Source organism: Alosa alosa, chromosome 2, assembly GCF_017589495.1.
Source record: "Alosa alosa isolate M-15738 ecotype Scorff River chromosome 2, AALO_Geno_1.1, whole genome shotgun sequence".
In the NCBI taxonomy this organism is placed as follows: Eukaryota; Metazoa; Chordata; class Actinopteri; order Clupeiformes; family Clupeidae; genus Alosa; species Alosa alosa.
Genome location: NC_063190.1, coordinates 15,184,804 through 15,211,645, shown reverse-complemented (window position 1 = coordinate 15,211,645; position 26,842 = coordinate 15,184,804). Strand labels below are relative to the sequence as shown.

The 26,842-nt window shown below is 42.2% G+C and overlaps 1 protein-coding gene across 1 annotated transcript in view; it reads right to left on the bottom strand.

Moving 5' to 3' along the window:
- Positions 1-5,851, bottom strand: part of sptbn4a (spectrin, beta, non-erythrocytic 4a) — a 39,757-nt gene extending 33,906 nt beyond the window's left edge. The window contains exon 1 of the mRNA XM_048233384.1: positions 5,663-5,851. Coding sequence (XP_048089341.1) covers positions 5,663-5,785 — 123 coding nt within the window. The 5' untranslated portion in view covers positions 5,786-5,851. The remainder of the gene's footprint in view (positions 1-5,662) is intronic.
- Positions 5,852-26,842: the final 20,991 nt, after the last annotated feature.

Sequence of the window (26,842 nt, the reverse complement as noted above, 5' to 3'; positions counted from 1 at the left end):
AACATTTGATGTAGAACCTTCAAGTTTTTAAATAATCCATTAAGGTCCCTGTTTCCAAGAGTGTAACAAGTACAAGCAGAGTCACTGAAAGCAAACGTTCCTTCTAGGCAATACACACAAAGAGCGGTTAAAGGCTGCACTGCTGGGTTTCAAATACTGTATGTATCCGATGGCCTGACATGGGTAACGGGTCCAGTGAAAAAGGGCTTAGAGGGTTTATTTTCACCGTACACAATAATCATATTATTCATTTCACATGAAGCCTAAAGTCTCACTTTGGCATGAATATAGTTTGCATTTTACCAGTATCAACAAAAGGCATAAGCCTGTAGAGGTCCAAACAAATCCTATCCCAACCTGACACCCCAAACATAAATATGACAACAGCCATGAAAAGTAAAATACTTCACTTAGATATTCTGGTGTCAATAACCATAGCATTCAGCATTCAGTGATCCACCAGTGATACTCATTGTAATGATGGCAGACATGTTAGCTAAGATTAAGGCTGAGTATGAGAGATTATACTCCTCCTGACTTAACTAATGATAGTGACTTTGCTGGTGTTTCACTAAACACTGTATGGTATTAGCTATTCTTTTAACTTCTATGAGACTGAGAATGTTTGATGTACAGATTAACTGGCCATCTCTCCCTGTCTCCATGGAAATATGGGTGTTCTGTTGGCTGTGTCATGAAAAGTTCAACAGATCGTGATGGCTGCAAGACTGTTTAATCAGTTAAGTGAAGGAGGCATTACAGAGTTCATGTCTAAAACTGGGGTAAGACTACAGGACTTTACAATCAAAGCAGATTTTTAAAAGGAAGGGTGTAACACACTTCCAGATAGCCTAGAAATCTAGACGCGCCCCTAGCGGGCTAGTCTAGCAACTCTCCGTTGGCTTGTGAGCTCCAGAAATCGAAACTTAATCAGGGCATTGAAATCGTGTATAGAGTCGTTTGGTGGGCTTAACATAATGATTGATGACAGAGTTGCAACGGTTTGGCTCGAATTTCCTGCTACTTCAAAACAAATATCCTATTGCGTCCTATTGCGTGCAGAGGGAATTTGAAAGACAACTGATTATCCTGCCCCTCGGACTGAGCACTGCGAACGGTGAGTGCCCAGACCCTACATTTTAATGTGGGTCTGGCTCGCCAGGCTAACTTCCAGACTGATTTTTGTCCGATTCTCTCCTAACTCAAGCATTCAATCATAGATTAAGGACATGGCCATTGGAAGTCAGAGCTGAAGGTATCTAATATTATGTTCATTTCTGTACTGGAATATACCCTACTTAGAACATACGATACTTGGTGACATCTTGATGAAATAGCTGCATTTTATGAGCCAACGGCTTTGTCTTATTGTGATTTGCACATTTTGTGCAAACCACCACTAGACGGATGTTGTAATACCCTGTCCAAATCAACATAAATAAAAACCAGACAGCATGGAGCAACTGTTATTTTTGTCGCTAGAAATGTGTAAATCATTGATGGACAATGTAAAATTTGTAATGATTGTTGATATAGTCAGTGATATCTTACGGTAGGACTGTCGGTTTAATAATTTGGTGTTACACACAGTCACAAAAAACACAGTACATAGGGTACATACACCATACACAAAAACACACAGACAGTGTCAGTCCAACACACACACACACACACAGGGATCACCAGCCCTTGTTGATTTGTGCGCAGTCCAGCACATCCACCAAGGGTTGTAGCTGCTGAATTTGGAACAAATCTGGCGTCAATGTGGCATGGATCCGCATTTCAGTCAGTGATGTTTCACTTTAGTCAGTCCAGCATAGAGAAAAGCTCTCTGTTGGACAGATCAGGCCTTTGTATGGTGGAGCAGGCCAGCATCCGATCAGAGGCAGATGAGTCTGACAATCAGCTGCTTTAAAGGTCCTTGAGTATAATTTCAATTGTAGAATTCATAGACATTTTCAGACATGTTTTTTTCCACCTGTCCATCCAATGTGTGCACTCAGTCAATGCACTTTTTGCTGTTATACTATTCCAGCCAATCAACAATGTTGCTTCTGGGGAACAAAATGGAGGATTATGTATGGATCTGCATCTTTATGGCCAGACTGCACTGACACTGAAACAGTACTCACTGGAGTGTAAATACAGGTCATTTGCTCTGAGTAGCTGAGCATGATGGTTGCAGCATAGTAATCTGGTCTTCCTGTTCTTCTAATTTGGGGGACACAGATGTCTACTGTATGTGGATGGGCGTGAAAGTTGCACTCTGACTATTACTGCCAAGCCAACAGGCTCTAGTGTCACCCCACACAAAATAATAATATATTTTATATTTACAGGATGATTTCAGCAATTTGCAACATACATATTATTATCCAGTTAATCGATGATAATTGAAGGTGCCACTGTATGTTTATAGCTATAACAAATGGCAATAGGCGTAATACGTGATGACAAGAGAAAAGCATTCCGTTGAACTGCTCAATACTGTATTTTAACGCAGGAGAGCACCCTGCATTTCTTTTCTCAAACAACCCTTATAAATGATGCACAACAGATAAAGAGGGACGGTAAATAACAAGGCAGGGTGGCGTGCCAACAGCGACCTGGCCACTGACGGCCTGCTGACAGATAAAATCTAATTTTGTGTATGCTCAGCAACAGAGATCAACAGTCCCCAGCCAGAGCCAGCAAAGGGAGATACCAGCTAAAGCAAGCAAGTCACAGCTATTCTGCAGGACTGTGTTTCCCCAAAGCATCCCTGTGCTAGAGCCAGCGTAAATAAGAGACAGTGTTCAAAATGGTAGTAGTTTCTCGATCATTTAACAGCAGCAAACCCAATAATGTTTTTTAGCAACACAGCCAAGACTGGAATACTAGCAATAACATGATGACGCTGACAGACATTAGGTAACAAAGATGAGCTCTCTTAAACATCAGCCATGTTTGACACAGAATATTACGTAATTAATGTTATTATTAATGCTGTTATTACGTAAACATTCACTTAAACATTCTGACACACCACTGATACCTCAGATTATGGCATTTCAATTGAAATCAAATATTCAGTATTTTCTGTGCTTTTCAGTGCTTTTGTGAATGTTTATGTAAAGCACTAATAATTACTATCTCAAAATGGATGCACTTTAGGCCTTTGGCCTGCTTTTGCCTTACAATGAAAAATAATCCAGTTGTGTAGCTCTCTGTTTTAATGTTTTGTGTATTTCGAAAACTAATATCAAAGTAGTTATTCTGAAGGTTGAACTACTGTATTTCTGTGGGCAAGTCTCCCAAGCCTGAGCCAAATATACAGTGGATGTAATGTAACCATATCATAATCATGGAGAAAGCATACAAAACAGTGGATACAGTGAAGAGGATAAAGGTGGCTGAGAAAATGCTTATCATCCAAAACTGTCACCTATCAGATTACTTTGGACAAGGACCACTGCTGAGTGTGTCTGACAAACATGACGTTTCATCTTGTAGGATATGATGTGGTTATGTATAAATTGTAGATGGATTCACCTGACAGGGTCAATAATTTAAAGACACCAGGTGATTATTACTTGTCATCAGTCAAGTTCAGTTCATGTTAATTATAAACATATTACTATAATACTATAGGCTACAACAATCATCATATGGTAACATAATGATTTTGTGTGCCTGAATGTAATATAACCACTAGAAATATGAAAATGGCTCTCTGATGGAATGCCACCACATCAGTGGATATGATCAAATGTTCTGCAATTGTATGTGACTGTTCTGTAACTAAATGAAATAACACTGTATATCCACATCCGTTTTAAGTGGAAGACTTAAGTTATTTTACTAAATAGCTTTGTTTGACTATAAGTGAGTGGCCTGAACATTTGTCACAGCTTATACACAGTCCCCTGCCAGTTAGCCATGGCCAAATGCCACATATTTCTACAAACATCTGTCTCAGCTATTAAACTGTACCAGTATGACAACATGAGGAGAGCAAGAGAGTCACTAGCATGTGAGCATACGATGATGCTGTCTGGCTGCATCAACTGAATAGAACACTAACAGTGATGCACCAAATACTGTTCGAACAGAGACTCCCTTCGCCTAAAACACTCTGCTATTAAATAATCATGACACACCGAGACAGATTCGCACACACACACAGAGTATTTAAACCCATCCACCCTCTAACACCTCGCCAGAATCTTGGTGTGTCTGTAGGGGAAACCCGGTGTTATCTGGGCCTGTGTGTGTGAACAGACTGATGAAATATCTGCAGTAAGCTGCCATATTGCTCTCCCAGTTAGCTTCTGAGAGCGTCCTCTCCCCCTCCTCCTCCTCCTCCACCACCACCACATCGCGCGAATCACACAGTCCCTGCACGCATGATGCTGCACCGTGATCACATTACAGAGGGAGAGAGCGGACGGAGGGTCCTGGGGGCTGGGACTCGGGCAAGAGGCAGCGTCCGTCGTGCGCTAGCGCAGTGCACAAGGAGGCTAGGCTAACAACACAGCACCAAGCGTCACGGCTCTGAGCAGCGAGCAGCACACAGACACACACACACTCACACACTGCAGGTTTAGCCGTCTGTCTTATCGAGAGAAAAAATACTGTCACCGGCAATTCTGAAGCATGACTGCACCACACACTGCTGAGAGTGCACGCGCGCGCACACACCAGCACATACACAGCACACATGTGCACAAAATCACTCACACACACGATATTCCAAATCAGATTGATGTTATGTCATTTTTTCCATTTTGCCGGTTGTGCTGCAGATAATCTGCTCCCACCAACCAAAGACTGCATACGGTCAGTCTAGGAGTTTCTATAGTGTGAGAGTATGAGAAGAACCAAGGGCGATGGTGTCACATAGATGGAGAAAAAAGAGCAAGTGTTTCCAAAAACACAGCAACCCATCTGCCGTGAGCTACACAAGACCATTTCAATGATAGAAACAAACATCCATGGATGACCAGCTTTCTCATTTGTGGAGAACTCCGCAAACCCAGCTCTTGCCAAAACTCATCATGCTGGAAAAGGGGAAAAGACTCCATATATTCGTCACTACAAGTAGGACACCACCATGTCAAAATGATATGAAGTCTGTGATAACAAACAGTCACCTCATCCAGGAAGAATATTTTACTGCTGGCCTCACCAGTCTACCCCCTTATTTACAGCAAGTGAACTCATATTACTGCTGCAAGAATACCTCCTCCATCATTCCTATGACCCCTACACATTCTTCAGTCATTAGAGATAGCATAACTGTCCTCCATCAGCCACCATACTCTCTGCCTAACCTTATCCTCTTGGGTCTCTCCATCCGTGTGGGTCATGATCAAGTCCCTTTCTCCTACAAAGCCAACAGAACAGCTGGAGCAATGTCACCTCCAAGAGGGGTAAGGGTGTTAGAATCCCAAACCACCCATCACCCATCTGGGGTGTCCTTCCACCTCTAGGTCTTGTTTACCTGGTTCACCAACATCACCTTGTTGCCCCTCTTGCCCTTCCCCTTGTACCCCAGGTCTCCCCTCCACCTGACCCCTATGTCATGCTGTACCCCTGTCCACCCCACTACTGTCCCGCTATGCCATCAGCAACCAGCGCCCCCTCCCCTCCTCCCGCATGCCCCACAGAACGGTTGAGTCACCTGCTCGATCTTGGCCAGCCACTCTTTGTTGCGCGCCAGCTCGGCCATGAAGGCCTGGTGCTTCATCCACTTGCGGTGCAGCTTCTGGGCCTCGTCTCGCGCGCCGTCCCGCGCCATGAGCATGGTCTCGCTCCTGCCGTGGCTCCTTCCCACCAGACCCCAACCTGAGGTGCCCCTGCGGCCCTCCTGTCTTCCTCTCCTCTCCTCCTCTCCTCCTCCTCCTCCTCCTCCTCCTCTCCTCCTCCTCGCCTCCTCCTCCGCCGCCGCCGCCGCCTCCTCCTTCTGGTGCTCACGCTCTCCGCTCTGCACCGCTCCGCTACGGGTGGGAGAGAGACACAAACAGAACGATCAGAGGTGGAGGCAGAATAAGGATGGTCGGCCCGCGTCCATCTCGCAAGCCAAGTCGCCCACCCACCCACCTCCGTCGAATTCCTCATCGTGTCACCCTTGCAATCCTACCTGTCTGCGTGCATCTATTTTCGTATGTAAACACACTTCACATGCAAACACGTTCACACACAGACACACACACACATCTATTTAAGAATACCCATAAACACAAATACCACACGATCCTCCTCCTCACCTTCGGCACATAGATATACAGTTCAAACTCATCGTGCACGCACACATACACACCTATCAACTCCCTCTCTCTCTCACACCCGCACAAATACTGAGATGTAAAAAATCTAGAAATCCATCCCCCTCCCTCCCCACCTCCCAAATCAGAAAGGCACCTCAGCAGTGGGGGCAGTTCAGGGGCTTGGGCACCCCAGGGTCCTCATGTCCTCCTGGTTGCAGGCTGGGCCCCTGCAGTCCAGGGTGCTGCAGTATCGGCACGGCGACCGTCCCCACGAAAACAACCCAATGCAGCGAGATAGAGAGGCAGAGCAGTGGGCAGAGAAGGGAAGAGGGATGGAGGGAGGGAGAGATAAAGGGTGGAGGGTGGATGGAAGGAAAAAGAGAATTTAAAAGTAATGATAATGGAGGGAGGGGGGGGATCACAATGACAAAGAGGTAGCCGAAGGTAAGAGTCAGCTCTAAAACAGCATCCACAAGGCGTATCTCAGTAGCCGCCGCACAAGTCGGGTTAGTTGTCCATCCTCTCCCCCGGGTTAGAGAAATCCAAGCTGGAGCCTCCGGAGGAGGAAAGGACCGAGAGGAGGCAAGGAAGGAAAGATGGATGGATGGAAGGCAGGAAGGGTAGCTGAAAAAAAAACTCTGTGTGTGTGTGTGTGTGTGTGTCTCTTTCTCTCTCTCTCCTCCTTCGTCTTGTTGGGGCCCAGGAGGCTGACGTCCCTGCCTCCGCTGCGTCCCGTATGCTATCGTCGTCCTAGTGAAGTGTTGCCGTAGCGAGGTGACTGAGTGGGAGGAGCCGGCTGCTGGTGCTGGTGGAGGAGGTGGGGGGTGGAGGAGGTGTGTATGGGGTGGGGGTCGGTGGAGTTGCTGGATTGAGGGAAGGGGGGAGGAGGAGGAGGAGGGGGGGTTTTCAAGGTGCAGGCTTTTTCTCTCTCTCTCTTTCCCTCTCCCTCTCAGAGTGCAGGGAGATTCAAAAACAGCAGCCCTTTCCTTCTGTCTGCTGCTGCCGCCGCTGTTTCTGCTAGCGATGCTTCTGCCGCTGCAGAGGATCCTAGGGCTGTGCTCCAACGCACACGTTCTCTCATTCCCCCCGTCTCACTCACTCTCTCTCTCTCTCTCTTTCTCTCTCTCGCTCACTCTCTCACTCTCTCTCACTTGCTCTCCTCCCGTCGCTCCTCATGGCGTCCGCTCTGACGCTGCTGGTGCATGCTGCAGTGCCTGCCTCTCCGCCGCTGTGCGAGCCTGTGCTCTCATCACCAGCAGCACTGCAGTGCTAGAGCAGGGGAGAGAGGGAGGCAGGGAGGGAGAGAGAAGGAGAGAGGGAGGGGGGAGAGAGAGAGAGAGCAAGCAGGATGAGCATGTGTGTGTGAGACAGGGAGAGGGAGAGAGAGGCACAGACAGAGGCTGAAAGAGAGAGAGAGAGAATGAGAGGGGAGGAGGAGGCAAGAGAGGGGGATATAAAAAGCAAAGATTGAGGAGAGAAAGGTTGTGTGAGGAAAGAGCAAGGCAGGAAGGGCCCAAAGAAGGTCGGGATGATCGGCAAATGGGGAGTGAAGCAGGAAAGACAGCAAAGAGGGATACATATATAAATACATTTAAAACACATAATGAGACAGAGACAGAGAGACATGGATGAAACTCATGTGAATGAGGATGAGAAAAAGAGACAGAGCCTGTGACATGCCTCAGTGTATATATATATATATATATATATATATATATATATATATATATATTCATTCAGTTTGATTGTGGAGCTGTTCCCTCTCCTTCTGTGAGTAGAGTGATATATATATATATATATATATATATGTGTGTGTGTGTGTGTGTGTGTGTGTGTGTGTGTGTGTGGAGAGGGAGAGAGGTAGTGTTTGAGCCTAGAGAAAGAGGTCTAGGGGAATGCAGCAGTCACATGGAGGAAATATGTGTTGGTACCATATGCATGTTTGGAAGTGCAGAGAGAGAGAGAGCGACCTGGAGAGAGAGAGGCAGCAGTAATGACCGAGGCAGAATGACGATGGGAGGGGGAGGGAACACACAGGGCAGAGATGAAGAGAGCCCATGTTGTCATCATTTGCAAACAGCTGAGTGTGAGACAGAGGAAAGGGGGGGGGCACAGAGGCAGAGAGAGATGGGTAGAGTGAGGGGGAGGGATGTAGAGAGATGAAGAGATGAAGAGGGTAAGAGAAAATGGGTGATATAGAGAAATTAAGAGAAAAAAAAGACTGAGCATGTGTGGGGCAGAGAGAGAGAGAGAGAGAGAGAGACAGAACACATGGGCCAAACAGCACAGCTGGCTCCCTCCTCTCCTCGGAAGGCCTGCTCCCATTTAAGGGGACCTTCACCTATTTGGGCCTCCAGCAGTCTTGACTGGCCTGCACCAGCTATTCATACTACAGGAAGGACAGAGGGACAAAGTAGGGGAGACCAGCATGGCACCATTTTACCAGCAGGGCAATTTATTTCACTTTGGTCTAAAAAGGGCATGGCCATTTAATCGTGTGTGTGTGTGTGTGTGTGTGTGTGTGTGTGTGTGAGTGTGTGTGTGTGTGTGTGTGTGTGTGTGTACATTGAGCTTTCAAAAGACGGGATCTACACTCAATAACATTTACAATGTGATGTGGTAATCACAACATTTCTTCTCTAACAATTTGACAAACTAGGCTATTTAACTATCCCGCTTAGCTTAAGGCATGGCAATTTAATTGTGTGTGTGTGTGTGTGTGTGTCATACATTAAGCTTTCAAAAGACGGGACACTCAACACTCAATAACAGTTACAATGTGATGTGTTAATCACAACATTTCTTCTCTAACAATTTGACAAACTAGGCTATTTAACCAGCCCGCTTAGCTTAGCTTTTTTTTTTTTTTTTTTTTGATCAAATGTTTTTTATTTTCCAAAAAGATATGTACAATACAAGGTATTAAAGAAAACCTGAGTTAAAGACAGAGAAACCAGTTAACAATACAAGCTTAGCTTACTTTCGTGACAGCGGCTCCGCAGTGTGCACCCATTCCTTATATGGGTTTTGTGTTGCCAGGTTTTATGACAAAATGGTTGAAATTGAAAGTAAGTCATAGTGGGTTAGGGTTTCCCTCAGCAAGTTGGAGGGAATAATAAAAGCAATAGCCTACATGAATACATTTGAAAAATGTAAAATATACCTATTACTATGAGGGTTGTTATACAATGTTATTATAATAATGTGACGCACATCTTTACATTATATTTTCCATGATGACTGGGAATAATAGTCGTGATAGCTCTCATATAGCACAAAGCCCCAAATACAATTTTTACACACTGTATGCTCCATCGCGAAGTGCTTGTGGCTAAAATAATTATTAGGATTAGCTTAATGTATTTTTACATTTGCCGTAGTATTGTCGATGGGTTTAATAACACATCACGGGGGTCCTTGGCCAGAACCTAGTGGTATTTGGGGGGCCTTGTCGTGGAAAAGTTTGGGAACCCCTGGTGTAGGCTATATGTGTAGGGTGTATTTCATGCACAATTTGGCAACCCGGGAAATGCTGCGGGAAATGTCAGACTAACAGAAAAAATAATGGATTCGTAATTTTAAAATTAAGTTTGATGGTCATGCAAATTCTGGGAGTTTCCCAGGAGAAATAACAAAACGAGGGCGCCGGGAGATGACCTTGAAATACGGGAGAAACCCGGGGAAAACGCGAGTGTTGGCAGGTGTGTTTCGGGAGTGTTGGACTGTGTGTGTTTCATCCCATTTGTGTGTGTGTTATGCAATATTCAACCTATCGAACGTTGAAATTGACAAATTCGACAAATTCATATAAATATACGCTCATGAATTTGATGCCAGCAAAACAACCCAAAAAAATTGTCTCCGCATAGCCAGGAGTTTCTGGTTGATATACATTTGTGTGGCGAGGCGTGCATGGATTAAAGTTGAAAGGAATCTAACCACCTTTTATGATCTTTTAGTTCAAGTGAATATAGCCTACCAAATTTAAAGCGTGGGCCTCAAGGCATTGGGACATAGGCTACATATGATCAGTCATCTTGAGCTTTGACCTCTAAAAGTCAGTTCATCTTATAATTCAAGTAAACATTCATACTTAATTTGAAGCACGTGCCTCAAGGCATTGTTGAGATTCACGTTGACAAGAATGGGACTTGCATGGTCACTCACAGAGTCCAATTGAACTTTTGTACAAAATTTGAAGCATGTGCCTTGAAGCGTTCTTGAGATACGACAGCTTCCAGATCGGCGTATTTTGCCAATAGTGCATGTGCACTGTGGCCAGAGCAGATGCACAAATTGGTCAAAATCAGGCCGAAGTTAATTAAAGATAGATATATCAGAATTTAACACTGGTTGCACGTAACTGGTTTATTGAAAATTTCACTTCACCGGAGAGGTGTCATCAATTTCAGAGTTCCCGCTTTATCGTCTTCCCACATTGCCGCTGAACTTGGGCCACAGCTAATGCTGGTGCAGATGCATTAGCCTATACATGGGAGGTGATATCAATAAATTACTATGGTGTACATAGGACTCTGGTATAGGCCTACTCTCATTTACAAGACAATTGTATGTGGTTTAAAGATTATGTTTGTGTAGCTAAATAGGAAAAAATATTAATGAAAAGTCAAAAAGTGTTTCACAGTATTTGTATGTATTCAATACCTTGTGGTGTTCAAAAACTGACCACTGAGATTAATCTTTTAAAGTGAAGAGTGCCACAAAGCATAACATGTGTGGACTTAAATTTAAAAACAAATAACAGGTACTGTAACATACATAATAATAGTTTTTTTTATTTTTTAAAAAAGCATAAATAACCTAGCCTGACGAGCCAGGAATGAGCTGCCGCTAGATTGCGTCTAGATTTCTAGGCTATAACCTTTTATGTAAACAACAAAGGAGATTGTAAAAAAAAAAAATACATTCAACTGCTCAAAAAGTATAGCATTTCTAAAGTGCTTCAGTCTTTTGGGGACTTGTCTTCAGTGTCTTCATCTGTGTCTGTGTGTGTGTGTGTGTTTTTGGGTGAGTGAGTGAGTGAGTGAGTGTTACGGCATTGGACGTTGTGCTGCGTCCCAGCAAAGATTCTAGAACTCCGCTCTTCAAGCCTGTCTCAAAAAGGAGGACAAATATGCGTCCTGCTTGATGTTGCGCAGGACACAGGACAAGGCATTGAAAGTCAGGACTGTCCTCCCTAAAGCCGGACATCTGGCCACCCTAAATACAGTTGATGTTGGTGAGCTAAGAAGAATGAGATCCTGGTACTGTCATGCCAAATGCATACAGAAGGTGACATCATTTCGTGCTGACATCTTCCTTCACTACCACCCCCTCTGGTGGCAAGACTATATCCTGACAGTTACTTGTCCATTTGTCAATTTCTGTGATTTTTTCTTTCTTTCTGAGTATTACGACAAATATTTGTATTATTATTGCCTGTTTATATTAAAGGAAAATTCCGGTATTTAGCACTTTGAGTCCCTTTTCTGGTTTGTTTTGGATGAACTAGAGTGGTGGACACCGAAATTTTGATGATTGGTCCTGTCTCGACTTTTCTGACTCGTTTTGAATGGCCTTTGACTACTTTTGAAACATAATTAGAATAAAGATATTACGAAATTCTGTACATCTAATGATGAGTAGTTATTCACCATCATTTGCAAATTGGTAATGACGGTTAAAAGTGATTAGGGGAGAGGCAAGAGACACGTATGGAGCACAGCTGAAGACGCACTGTCACGAGATATAAGCAACTCCTCTGCAGGATAAATGCTGTTTTATTCAGTCATTTGAGCAATATTAGGGTAAGTGTTGCTTTTTCCAGCCTATGTTTTTGATGGTAACCCATTGACAGTCAATAGTGACCAGCCTCTGTCACATACCGTGTGGAGCTATAATTGCACTTCATGCTACCAGCCTCTGTCATGTAGGCTGCCGTGTGGAGCTCGTGCCTAGCGCAAGCGCGCAACTGAGAAAGCAGCAGTGTCGCTGTCAAATCTGTCCCTGGGAAAAGTAATGTTGCGCCGATATGAAAAAGGAACTACGGTTACGTTACCAAATTTTCAGTAGTAACGCGTTACACTACTTTTTACTCAAAAAAGTAGTTACGTTACTGTAACTCGTTACTTTGTAACTCGTTACACACAACACTGCTTACCAGGACCTTGTTCTCTTTTTCTATTTTGTTTTTACATGCAACTTCATGCTTACCGGGCCATGTTTCATTTCTCTGTTTTGCTTTAATATCAGGTTCATCTGCATCTAAGAAAAAAACTTTATTCCACAAGATCGTTAGCAAGTACAAGCACAAAAAGGAGAGGCCCAATACCTTGGATAAAGGTGAACTAGTGCTGTCATGTCATATATCATGTTGTGTTATCATGCCAAGCCTTTTACATTTGAAGTAAATGGGTCATTCTATAATTCGGGGTACATTTCAAGTGTAGAGAGAAACCAAAAAAATTTGAGTTTTTATCATTAAACTTTTTTTATAGTCATAGAACACTCTTCAAAGTTAACATGACAAGTATTTGCTGAGCTTAAACCTGTAACCTGTAAGTATTTATTTTAATTTAAAATTATGTAATAGCAGAAAATGCCTTCCCGAAGAGAACTTTTGTCTCTACAGTCACCGAAGCAACTTTAAATGTGAAAAGATTGCTACTTTTTGTCCTGAAATTAAAAAAAACACATTCCACTAGCAAGTTTCTAAGAGGTGCATATTTTCTAAAAAAAAAAAGGGTAGCTTTAACATAAATTAAATTTAAAAAGAAATCCTGTGGTAAAAATATTAGTTTTAACACATCTTCTGATATACATTTGAAACAAAAAAATATATAGTCATCATTTTAAGAGCAAAATCTTAAACAAACAGAGTTGACACTCTCATTAAATGCTATTGAACAGAGTTGACAACACATCATTGTCAACTCTCTTATTATTATCTATGCAGAATTAACAGAATTGACGATAACAGAGTTTACATTTCCCATCATTTTGTGGCTTAGCTCCATACCCTTACCTTAAACTAGCTACCGCATGATATGTATAAAACCAGAATTTCATGTATTTTAATCATATTATTGTTTTTAAAAAATTAAGCGAGAGTTTCACTCCAATAATGCAACAACAGAGAGTTGACGAATAACTAATCTACTGTTGGTGTTTCCTCAACATTTTGTTCAAATTAATGAGAGAAGAAGCTTAACTTATCTCACTGCCTTTCCAAAGTTTCCTGTCAGAGTAATTGGCATCTCTTTGTGTAGGTGTCATGCTTCATATTCAAAGTCTTTGTGGATTTTAAGTAGTTTTATAACAGAGTTAACAGAGTTGACAAGAAGTTTGAGACAGACAAAAAATTTTTTTTTTTAAACTTAAATCTAGCATAATACAAAAAATAGACATTGTATGTAACAGTTCATTTACTAACTGTTATAATTGATGTTATAAGAGCAAATTAATCTCCAAAAAATAGATCATTAGACTTAATACAATTTTGTTTAGTCAAGTTGAATGCATGAATCTGTAGTCGGAAACAGTCAATAATATAGGGTGTAGTCGTCATTTTGTTAATATTCTGTCGATAAATTGGGTCTAAAATAAACATAAAGCATTGTTATTGGTGAAAAACCTTTCTTTAGCAAAATCACATCCCTGGTGTAGTACATTCATGTAGTACCGTAAAAGTCCAAATAATAGCCCAGGCTTTTATTTTCCCAAATCGTCAAACTACACTAGTTAGTATTAGAGACAGGCGTCTATATGAGACAGGCCTTTAATTCCCTTTACACAAAACTTTTCCTCTGCAAAGATTGAAAATATTATCGAATTAATTATTTCAAACACACTGAATATCTACCCATATGACTAGGCTATCTGATGACAATTACGGATCATCATTCATTTAGTGTTGAGATGTTGTTCATTAAGTGATATAAGATCCAAATAGCGGGGATAGCCAGAACAGATGAAGCACGTTTTAATCAAATGTAATTTACAAAGAGATTGCATCACACTGAAAGCTCATATTTTGTTACTAGAAACATATCTGTCTTCTGCCAAATACAGTTGCCTTTTCAGCCCTGACCAAAAATTATTTATGCAAAAGTGGAACGTGCGTAATGTTTCATTCTCCCTCCTTTTCGGCACAAATGAAACAGCATGATGGAGCATGAACCATATCGTTTCCCCCTGGTTTTATTTGGCAAATTTGACAACAGTCAGCTTACATTTCAAATCATTGCCTACTTCTTTCTCTTTATCGGTGGTACGCATTTAGAATAAAGAATAACGTTTGTAAACCATTTTGTTGCCACTCTGCCTCTGATTCCTAGTCTGCTTATCATTATCTGTTTTTCTTGAAAAAAAAAAAAATCTCGTCTCGTCATGTCTTTAGTGTCTTTGTCGGCGATTTCTTTCTTTTTCAAATATCTCAATAACAGCCAACAAACTCTCAGCACAGTCAAACCAAAGTTAAGTCGTGTTGAAAAGAGGCTGAACCTTGCAAACGATTTACTTTTATAGACCACTGAAATCACACGTGAATCACACGCGAAAATGACCATCACGTTAGGTTGTGACTGGTTGTGAGCGAGATCTAACGCCCTCCTCTGCCCGCGTACTGTACATCGGAATTAGCTCCCGGTTAGCATTAATAATCGTTTACTACTTTAACGGCACCGACAATCAAAAAATCCAGTGGAAACTAGATGGCAGAAGTATGTAGGCCAATCGGCCCACCAGCTTTTTCTACTTTGCCACCTACAAAGTTTGACAGGTACGATATTTCGAAGCGCCATGTTAATTCCCATAGACATTTGACAACCGGAAGTTGGTGGACACGGATGTTTCTGAGGCGGGACTTATTCTGGAGAGGTCTATTAAAACACACACTCAAACACACCCTCACTCCCCCTCTTTACTTCTATGCCAGCCCCCACTGGAACCTTTCCCCAATATAATCTTCCCCTTTCTGACTTGCATGAGCTCAGGTCAATGCGGCCTGCAGGCCATAAATAGCAAATGGAAGTTCAAAACCGGTTATATACAATATAATATAAGTTGATACAAAGGTCTAACACAACAAGAGGGTTAAGATTGTTGTTGAGCAATTACTGAATATCACCTTAACCAAACCCAATCACTAACCATATAACTTGTTGTTCACGGAGTGTCAACAGATAGTTTATTAATAACATCAACCTCTATAGATAGTCTATATGTCACACCCTCACCAAACACACGGGGCTACAGAGGGCATATGGGTTTGTGTATCCTAATTACTGATGTACACATGTAGCAGGAATGAATGCAGGGTAAATGGGCTGTGATTATTCAATGATGTCTGGCTGCGTTTTACCTGTGATTAGTGATTGATGACAGCCGTGCGGCCGGAGGATTGATCATGGACGGGACACTGATTGGCCACCGGTAAGTTTAAATAGGGAGCCATATCCATGTTTGAGAGCGGTGGTTTTGTGGGGAAACACACGAGAGACTGGACTGCGGGGACTGTGTGTAAACCTACAGGTAGCAGGGCCATCGGTTTGTGTGTGTGTGTGTGTGTGTGTGTGTGTGTGTGTGTGTGTGTGTGTGTGTGTGTGTGTGTGTGTGTGTGTGTGTGTGTGTGTGTGTGTGTGTGTGTGTGTGTGTGTGTGTGCTTTCCTGTGCTCTCTTTGTTTTCCTTCCCCACGAGCACACGGAGGATCAAAATCCGGGACAGCTGAGGAAATCCGCGGGGCTCTGAGGACGGCCGGACGAGTGCTGTGGAGCTGACCTGGACAGAAACTTCAATGGTGATCCAGCGCTCTGAAATCGTCTAAAAGGGACGCAAGATTTCGCCTTGTGTTCGCCAGCCAGAGAAGTGTGTTTTGCTGAGTATGTTCAGCTATATGGGACTTTCTTATCACCGTGTTTAGTGTTGTACTTGAAGTGAGAGCTTTTCCTCCTGTGTGTTCACTGATATTTATGCTGGCTGTTATGGCTGCGAAGTAATTGTGAAAGTGCCAGATAGGGGGTACAAATAAATACTGTTAAAAACTATTTATTTGTTGTGTGGTTCATGTTGCTGGTGGCTCTGGGATCCATAACGAATTGGCGTAGGGGAAGTGTCTAGTATCTGGGGTGACGAAATCCCTGTCTCCCAGAAAGGAAATGTGGTAGCTCAGTTGGGCTTGGCCACGACAAATTGTATCACCATCCAAGTAAAGTGTGACCAACAATCTGTTCATGGCTATTAAAGTATTTGTGAAGCAGTCTTGTCAAAGGTTTACACCAGGTCTGTTTCCTTGAGGGGTTATAAAATATGTGCTTGACCTAATTTATGTCAATAGTGCTGTATTATGATATGTATGGACTTGATTGTTACAGCCTAGATGTTAATGCAGCTTTGCCTTACTGGACACCCTGTGTAGAAAGGGATCCCTTTGCCATTGCCCTCAGAGTTGTATGTCATAACACTGTCTGCTGACGCAACGCAATTATTCCTTGAACACCTATTAAAGTAACATATGTTTAACTTGTCTCTGACTGTCTTTGTAGAGATTTGTGTTCAGAATGGCACTGCCATTCAGTATTTAGTTGCCAAAATTGGTGTGCATAAACATGGCAATGCCCTTATGACAAGTAGTCACAACAACAAACAATATGGTTTTGCTTTTTGGTGTTAACTACCATGCATTTTCACACATATTCAAAAGGTAGGCTCCAGCACAGTACTCATACAAGCACTGCATTTCCAGAGCGTTCATTTTCATGTAATTTGATTAACACCCTTTTCATAAATTACCAATTGAGCTAGTCAGGGCCGTACAGAGACCTTTTGAGGGCCAGGGGCTCAAATTCAAAAAAAGGGCACATGAAACAAGATATTTTATCTTTATTAGCTGGTAAATGAACATAAACAACACATCAACTAAATCTAAATGCAATAGTGGAACTCTTTGCGGTCTCAAGGAACCAGCTGACAGAATATGATTGTGTAATGTCAACATGTGAATTTAACCACAGATGGGGAATTCAGCAAACAGCTCCTGTAATGTCAGAAACCAGCTAATTACAGTTCTGTAGAAATGCACATACATCAGTGAGTCCTTACACTTTTATGACAAGTATGTAATGTCTGCTGATTTTGTGAAATGATGATTGGATGACAACTTTTGATTGTAGCAGGAAACCAGCACTGGTTGTGAGTACCGCCTTAACCAGGAAGTTGTGATGCACGTCACTGAATATGCAGTTGTGAGTGACACAAATCAGAGGCATACTCAAAGATCAAAGTAGCTGCCATCATAGAATGAGTCCTCTCTGGGTTTTATCCATGTTTTTTACCATAACACGTAAGAGTTATTGTTTTACTCTTTGAAATGTGTTTCCATATTTCCATCTTTACATGAACCTTTATTTGGATAGTCTTCGTATAGAGGTTAGATGGTTTGTTCAAATTAAGATTGTTGTTAATCTTGTTATTAAGATTCAAGATTGTTGTTGAGCAATTACTGAACATTACCTTAAACCCAATACCTAACCATAGTTTGTTCAAAGCGTCAACAGATAGTTTATTGATAATATAGTAGAGTCTATAGCTGATCATCCAAGTAAAGTGTGACCTAAAATGTACCAATTCATCAAGAATATAAAATTTTATAAGAACATTTTCAGTCTTTGTTTTCTACATGGTGTGAACACTCCAGGTTAATTTGTTTTTGAAGAATTAACATCATTCCAAAAGACAAAACAGTTAAATCAGTAAACTTCCAATTTGCAGATTCTTTGGAAATCATCAAAGCTGCCAGAGGCTGCTCAGTTCAACTACCTTGTGAGCCGATCTTTGACAAACATTCTGAGGCATTTCATGTGAGCTGGAGTAAAAAAGGACTTCAAGAATTCATATGTAAATATTACCTAAATGTGACATTTGTGAGGCCCATGAAGTGCATGTCGTCTTTTGAACCCTCATTGCAGGGTTTGAATGTTAAACATTTTAAAAGCGATCACTCTGGATCCTACAGCTGCATCATAATAAGAATTATACCGCCTTGGCCTTGATGGCCTTGGTGTTGCTTATAGGTGTTGCTAAGCCACATCAGCAAGCAATGCCCTAGCACCACCCCTGTGATGTAGGATGTAGGCTACTATGTGTGATTTGGTGCATATTTCAGACTACTGCATTTGTTGCCTTACAAATGACTTTTTAATGTACTTAAAAAAATGCATTCAATATCTGACAGCATTCAATTTTCTGGTGCAGGTAAGAAGAGAAAGAATCATGAGATGCCTCCGTAGTGTACACCAACAAAGTTTATGAAAACTTCAATTTCAGCACTGATTTTTCCATCAGAAAAAGCAGAACAGAAAACACAGCATGAATGGACAGTTGGCTTAAAACTTTCAACTTTGTATACCTTCTCAGTATCAAACTGTTCTCATCAGTTATGTAGTATGGTTCATGTAATATTGCATTTAACCTCTTTGCTCAAATATTGTAACAGTTTTTGCCACAGTGTTTGCCTTGTGACATTGCTTTCAGATCAGGTTTTTGTGAAAGGATATTTCATCATCCATATTTTTGATAATAAACGGCCTCCCTTCAGACCCAGTGCCTCTTTGCTTGTGTCATGAGAAACTCTAAAGATAACAGCCAGGACCTTAGAAAACAACTATGGACTTCAACATGTTTTGTGCTATTTTAAGAAAAAGTCCTTGTATATTAGCCTAGAAATCTAGACGCGCCCCTAGCGGCAGCAAATTACATTTGCTGTCAGGGCTAGTCTAGCAACTCTCCGTTGGCTTGTGAGCTCCAGAAATCGAAACTCAATCAGGCCAATGAAATCGTGTATAGAGTCGTTAGGTGGGTTTAACATAATGATTGATGGCAGAGTTGCAACGGTTTGGCTTGAATTCCCTGCTACTTGAAAACAAATAAGATGGATGTTGCTGTTGGCGAACAGTTGGACACGAGTTAAGCTTTTATTAAGTTGGCAAACGTTTGAACTAACCAACTAGCTCCGCTGGTGGGAAACGCGTGGGACTCATAGCGCTGCCGCTGTCCTATTGCGTGCAGAGGGAATTTGAAAGACAACTGATTATCCCGCCCCTCGGACTGAGCACTGCGAACGGTGAGTGCCCAGACCCTACATTTTAATGTGGGTCTGGCTCGTCAGGCTACTTGTATATGGCTCTAGAGGCATTTCTTAGTAAAAGTTGGGAACAGGACTTTTTATCATAATTAACATGTGCTGAATCCAACTAGCCCTGTTCCCAAGCAGAATTTTGAGATTTTGACCATCTAATTAGCATAAACAAAATGGCTGCCAAAATGGCGATTTGGGTCACTTTCTTCGAGCAGAAATCATGTAATAAAATTAATATTGTTCACTTGTGTGCATCACAGAAATCTCCTGTAGGCAGTAAATAAAAAGTAAAGGCTATGAAAAAAATAAAAATGCAAAAATAACTATTATTATGCTAATTAGCCTTACTGTCACCTACAGTAGCCTTACTGTCACAAGCCTTGTGAACCATACTTTTGGCTATGTTTACGCTCCTCTTTGGCAAAGAGTCTGGCCTGGCTTCATTGGCAAACATCTTCTTCCTGGGTGGGTGGACACTTGTTTGAAGTTTAAAATCATTGGAGTTCTTTTGAACTAACAAAGTAGCATCATATCCTTGATTCCGAATGAGAAAGATGGCCAGCAGTCACACTTTTCATTTGATTAGATTATTTTAGATTAGATTAGATTCAACTTCATTGTCATTGTGCAGAGTACAAGTACAGAGACAACAAAATGCAGTTTGCGTCTAACCAGAAGTGCAAAAAAGCAGAAAGGTGCAATGTGATGTCGATGGAGGGGTGTGAGGAACCAGTGATGCGTTGAGGAGTTTTCACCACCCTCTGCAGTGTTTTCTGGTCAGAGGCAGAGCATTTGCCATACCATACTGTAACAGAGTTGGTGAGGATGCTCTCAATGGTGCAGCGGTAAAAGTTCACCAGGATCTGAGGAGACAGTGGACCTTCTTTAGTCTCCTCAGGAAGAAGAGACGATGGTGAGCCTTCTTGATCAGGGTAGAAGTGTTGAGGGTCCAAGAGAGGTCCACAGAGATGTGGACACCCAGAAACTTGAAGCTGGTGACATGCTCCTCAGTTGATGAGGATGTGTTGTGTGTGTGTGTGTGCTAGCTTTTGACTTCCTGAAGTCCACAATGTGCTCTTTGGCCCTCTTCAGGGATGTAGTGGAGGCTAAACGCACGTAAACGCTGTTTACGCACCTCCTGAATTGCGGAAATAGCATTTACGCACCCCTAAATTGTGTTTATCCACGTATAAATTGCTTTTATCCACCTTTAAATTACACAGTTCTTAAACAATTCTAAATTAAGCTTATGTCCTTTTACAATTGTGTACAGTGTCATATTGTTAGTTTCATATTGTTGAATCCGGCCTGCGCAACACAGTTTATCCATATTACGCTACATTCAGTGTACTAATCGTCTTGCGGCAGAAGCATCAAAGATTAGTCATATGAGTAAAAGAGTTTGGATAATCAATGTTTTTTAAATGGATATACACCGATTTCTGAAGCGTCAAGACAACATCCCTCCTACTGATTATGCCAGAAAACAGCCTCGACTAGCCCTGGGTGAGCCCCAGAAACAATACAATTGAGGTTAATTTGGTGCGCGATACATTTATGCCACTGAGACACGGCGTTGACTATTATTGGCCACTGAAAGCTAGTGATAAGCTCCCTTTGTTAGTCAGCTAGTTAATGTTAGGCTATAATAATATTAACCAACCACAGGAAACCGTGTTTGCGATGTAACCTGAAAGTTTAATTTATCATAATTCACCAATATAGTAGCTCACCAATAAAATACAATCTTGGGTACAAAGTCATCACAACTAATTGTGGATGATGCTACTATAGCATTCAGACTGGATTCCTACACAGTTAATGCTGCTAAGAACCAGAAGCATGTGTTTGTGGTTTGCTTGATTTTTTTTCTATTTTCCTCTGACTGAGTTTTTGGGCCAGAGCCACTTGCAACCCTTCACACATCCATCAAACCTACAAAGAATCACACTTCGTTTGAGGTGCAGTGTGTGTGTGAGTGTGAAAGAGAGGTGGTGTGTGTGTGCATGTGTGTTTGTTGTAGTTCTTGATGACTAACAGGTGCAAACAGTACCAAGAAACGAATGGGGCTTTTAAGTGTTTGTGGTTGAGGAGTGTGTCTACTTAAAGGAACATGCCAACGTTTTATAAAATTAGGTTATTCACCGTCTCTCCCTAGAGTTAGAGGTCAGCAAGAAGCATCAAAGATTAATCACACCGCATGTCATGTAAATGAGTTTGGATAATGAATGGATTTGAATGAATAATGAATGGATTAAATGGATACACCGATTTCTGAAGTGTCATTCTGATATACTGACTACATCCTGACATTTTTGCTCTCTTTATTGTGATTTAATAAACTTTACAGACTTTAATCATATTTACTCCTTCTGAAGTTAACAATGAACTTATATTAATGTAGGAATTGAATAGTGATTGTGTGGCCTATGAGGGAGCACCCATTGATGTCTTTGGTACCATCAAATGGTACCCTATAGCGATGTGGTCAGGATACACACCGGTATACCGCGGTCAGCCTTACCGTCACCGCGCCATGGTCCGCCTGATTACAGAATATAGTTTACCCACCTCTTTTTTTACCACTACACCCCTGGTCCTCTTGGTGTTGAGAGCCAGGTTGTTGTCGGTGCACCGCGATGTTAGGTGCTGGACCTCCTCCCTGCAGGCTGTCTCTTCATTGTTGCTGATGAGACAAATCACCATAGTGTCGTCTGCAAACTTGACAATGGTGTAGTTGTAGGTGAAAAGGGAGTAAAGGAGGGCTCAGCAGATGCCGGTGTTCAGGGTTGAGGAGGTGAGGTCTGTTGGTTAGGAAGTCCAGAATCCAGTTTCAGAGGGAGGTATTGATGCCCAGTTTGGTGGTCAGAGGGAGGTATTGATGCCCAGAGTTTGGTGGTCAGTTTGGAGGGGATAATGGTGTTAAATGCTGAACTGAAGTCAATGAACAGCATTTTCACACAGGTGTTGCTATTGTCAAGAAGGGAAAGGGTGCCGGGTTGCCGTAGAGATGGCATCCTCTGTGCTCCTGTTCTGACGGTAGGCAAATTGGTAGGGGTTCAGTGAGGGTGGTAATTGGTCTTGAGGTGGGCCAGGACCAGGCTCTTGAAGCACTAGTTATAGTTATTGATTCACAGGACATTCAATCATCTTACTAACACAACGGTTATGATGAAATATGGGTAACACTTTACGGTAAAGGTACATGAATTATCAGCATATCTTAGGAATCATCAGGAATTGACATGAGTTCAGATACTCTCATGACCTCATGTATGAACAACATATCAACTAAAGCATTAGGTGCGATGGGTACATCATTATGAATTATGATTTCTTAAGCATGATCATCATGCGTTCATCATGTCTGTTGCCTCCCAACTGAAGTAGCGAATAATGACTTGTGTTTAGAACTGCAAAGTTGTGTTCAAATCAGAATTTGAGCAGTGATGACCACATTTGTGGCAGAAAAATAAATCATGATCATGCTTAATAAATCATAATGGTGTGCCCCACCATACATAATGGTCATGAATGTCAAAAGAAAGTGCCCAAAATTGCCATTTTGGCAACCATTTTGTTTATGCTAGTTAGACGGTCAAAAACTCAAAATTCAGCTTGGGAACAGGGCTAGTTGGATTCAACACACCTTAATTATGTTAAAAAGTCCTGTTCCCAACTTTTACTAAAAAATGCCTCTAGGATGCACATCTCAAAAATAGCACTTGTCTATAAGGCTATTTGCACCCCTGGTACAATTAGCAGTGTATGCTATTCGTACCCTGGTGCAATTAGAAGTGAATTTGTATCCTGGTGCACACAGCAATGTGTTCTATTAATACCCTGTCTGGTACAAATAACAGTGTATGCTATTTGCACCCCTGTGCATTTACTCTGGCATATTGATCACACAATGTAATAATAATAAAAAAACAACCAACATGTTTTTGTTGTTATGTCACAGGGTGTGAATAGCTCAGCTGTGTAATAGACACTCCGAATAAGTTATGCTGTTTGTATCATTAGAGGATGCTATTTGTACCCTGGTGTATAATGTATGCCATTTACAACCTGGTGCATGAACTAGCTAATTGTTGCAATCAAAACTTCAGTTTGAGAACCGATTTCTTGTTCAAATTGCGTGCCTTCTCTCCAGAGACGTTGGTACACGTGCGCACTTACTCTGCCAAAATGGATCATGCGGGAATGGAAACCCAGTCTTCCACATACTAAACCATGTCTGTAACCACTGCACTATCTACTTTCACAACTACAGAGATGTTGCCAGGCAAACTTCATAGGCCTGCATCATATTCATGAAATTTCTGTTAACTAACAAACTGACGGTTGTATGTGTTCACTGAGATCACACACACAAGTCACGGAGTTCGAAGATTATGAAAATAAAACACAACTTTACAATCTAAAACTTAATTTCAACAGATATTCGTGCCGAAACCTTTCAGTCTGCCAGGGGCGGAGTGGGGCGCTAAAATCCACCGGGAAAATTCTGACAGCACCGGCACCCCCAACCAGGCACTTTCAATAAATGTGTAAGGAACTAGATATTTAAAGGGACACCAGGCAAGCCTGATGCTTTTTCTCTACGAAACTCCCCCTCGCTCGGTCTGAAGCTCTTTTTCTTTTCTTTGCGTCTTCCGTCAAGGGTTTTCGCTGCTTCTTCGCCAGCTCTGCCATTATACACACGTTTGCAACAATCTCTAGCGTTTCGTTGGCCTGCCTCTGTGCTGTAAACTGAACCTGCTTCGGTCGCAGGTCCTGCACAGGTTCGAAAATTACACGGTGGAGACATGAAGTCCAGCAAAGCAAAAGATTTATTAAGACACAGATTTTGGGAAGTGGAGATCTGGGTGTGGCAGCTATGGAAGTCCACACAAATATCATGCAAACATCATTAAAGGTTCACCTGTTACACAGCAAAGGCACACAGCAAAGCTATAAGCAGCACACCAGAAACACCACACGTGTGCTTAGACTAGACCTCCCTCAGAGCCACCTCCCTACTAAATAAACAAACGTTACACAAACAAAAGGACAAGACAAGCAAAACAAAAACCAAACATAACAAATAACCAAAGCAAGACAAGACAAGACAAGACAGCAGCACGACCCATGCTACCCCACCAGCATGACTGTGCTGCCTAAAAGAACAGAACACAGAAGATTAAACAATGAGAACACCACAATATACATAACATAAAACCACAAATGTCTATGGGGAGACAGCATACCTGACGGTAGCACAGACAGGGGCTACACCAGTGGAGTCTACATTGCTACTGGCTGCTGCCCCTCTTAAGTAGCACTCCACTGGTGCCAGATTGATTAAATGCCCGCCCCCTTCATTAGCACTGGCAGGTGCTATGGGGAAATAGCAGGCAGAGAAGGTCTACCTGCTACATAACCATATACCAACTTACGAAGATGATTAATTAACACAAAAACGTTGCCTGGTGTCCCTTTAAGTGCAGTATGAAAACAGCTTTGTGCGTGGATGGAAATATCAAGCATCATGCAAGGACATATCTGGGTATCATAGCACTCCAATAGTTGCCTGTATAAATTTAAAAAAGGCCTAGCCTACAGACAATGTCAACCTAATAACTCAGGTAATAAAATAATTGAAAAACCAGGCACTTTGAATAGGTTTGTAGAGAATGATTAAAGTAGGCCTATATAGGCTTACATACATAGTATAGACAGTTCCAACGAGTTTCACAAACCATTTATCAGCCTGAGTGGCCTACTAATTACTCATTAGGCTAGGCCTAGGCTACATATCAACATAAGACTAGCTTGTGCTAGTTTCTGCCTAGCAATAACGTCAATGCTTTAGCTCCGCTAACCTTTCTCTCTGCCTTCCATCCATGTGTAAAACAGCAAGCAACCACGCAAATCCGTCAACTTTTAAAATTCCTGTAGTTTCAAATTTCCTGTAGTCCTCGAACTTGATCGCTTGTAGGGTCATGGCATTACACGAGGGGCCGCTCATTTATCCCCCTACATTTCTGTAAATAGACTTGACCTGCAATCGTTTCATTGGATAAACCAGAAACACATTCCCCATTCACAGGAGGCTTTGCTCCTTTGCTCTAGCCTAGGCCTACGTTAATTTAAGAACAAACAAACAAATTAAATTGTCATTTTTTTTATTTGTGACCATGAAAGTTCTGTAACGCCTGAATAAGACAAAAATGAATTAAGATACAAAAGTAAGGATAGCCTAAATCAGCATGGGAGAGATGAGTGTGCAGGGTATCCATGGATGACATATAGACAGTGAGCGAGTGGTATAAATATTGGTTGGACTTCTCAAAACTTAAGTGTAGATCTTGGAGATTTTCGCGGAAAATTCTTCATGTAATTACTGTATCATGTACGATAGCCTAGAAATCTAGACGCACCCTAGCGGCGGCAAATTAATTTGCTAAGCCTGTACGTCTAGTATCAAACCATAGGGATTTCTATTGGCTGACGCTGTGGACGTCATCCAATCACAGCGCTCTATTTTGTTAGAGAGTCTTAAGGCGGGCTTAACAGGATAACGACAGTCCTGCGACGGTGAACAACAAGGAAGGTGGCTATGGCGAACGAAGAGCGGTTGTTTGAATCGGCGTTGGAGTCAACTTTGAAGGAGTTGGACTTGTGCTTTTCTTTGAAAGTTGAGCAACACAATGCACTTAAGTCATTCCTTTCGAAGAAGGATGTATTTGCCTTGCCGACCGGATACTAATATGGTCGTAGCGCTGGCCTATTGCATGCCTAGGCAGTTCGAAAGACAATTCTCTGCCCGCCCCTTGGATTAAGCGAGGTGAATGGTTCGATTCCAGACTATACATTTCAATGATATAGGATGGCCCGCCAGGCTACATGTACTGTACGACTCACGGCCGCGATAAAAGCTCTATGGGCCGGCCCGCACTGCGCACACTCCTCGACCGGCCGACCGGGAAAACTCCCGACCGTCCCGATTGCAACTCCGCCCCTGCAGTCTGCCATGTTTTTTGTGCACGTGAGCAACGTCTTTTTGTTGTTATGTCACAGGGTGTGAATAGCTCAGCTGTGTGGCCAAGGCTATTAGTACCAGGGATGTAAATAGACACTCTGTTAAAAAAAAATTTTTGAGGAAACCATACACCCCCGGAACCAAAGCCTCACACACCTTTCCTTCCTACTGCATGTGATGCCACACAAATCAAAAGCACTGTACAAAATACTTTCAATTTGTTTATGTTTATGGCATTTGGCAGACAGTCACAGGATGTTTTTTCACAGTTGTTGCACTCTGCCCATCGTAAGGCTAAGGTTAAAAATACACTTTGACCCAAGGTTCTCACATAGTGGTCTCATGGGGGTTGGCCCCGTGACTTTTTTGGTCATTTTCAATGTAGTTGAAATGATGATTAAAACCATCATCATCATCATCTCCAATTCTTTATT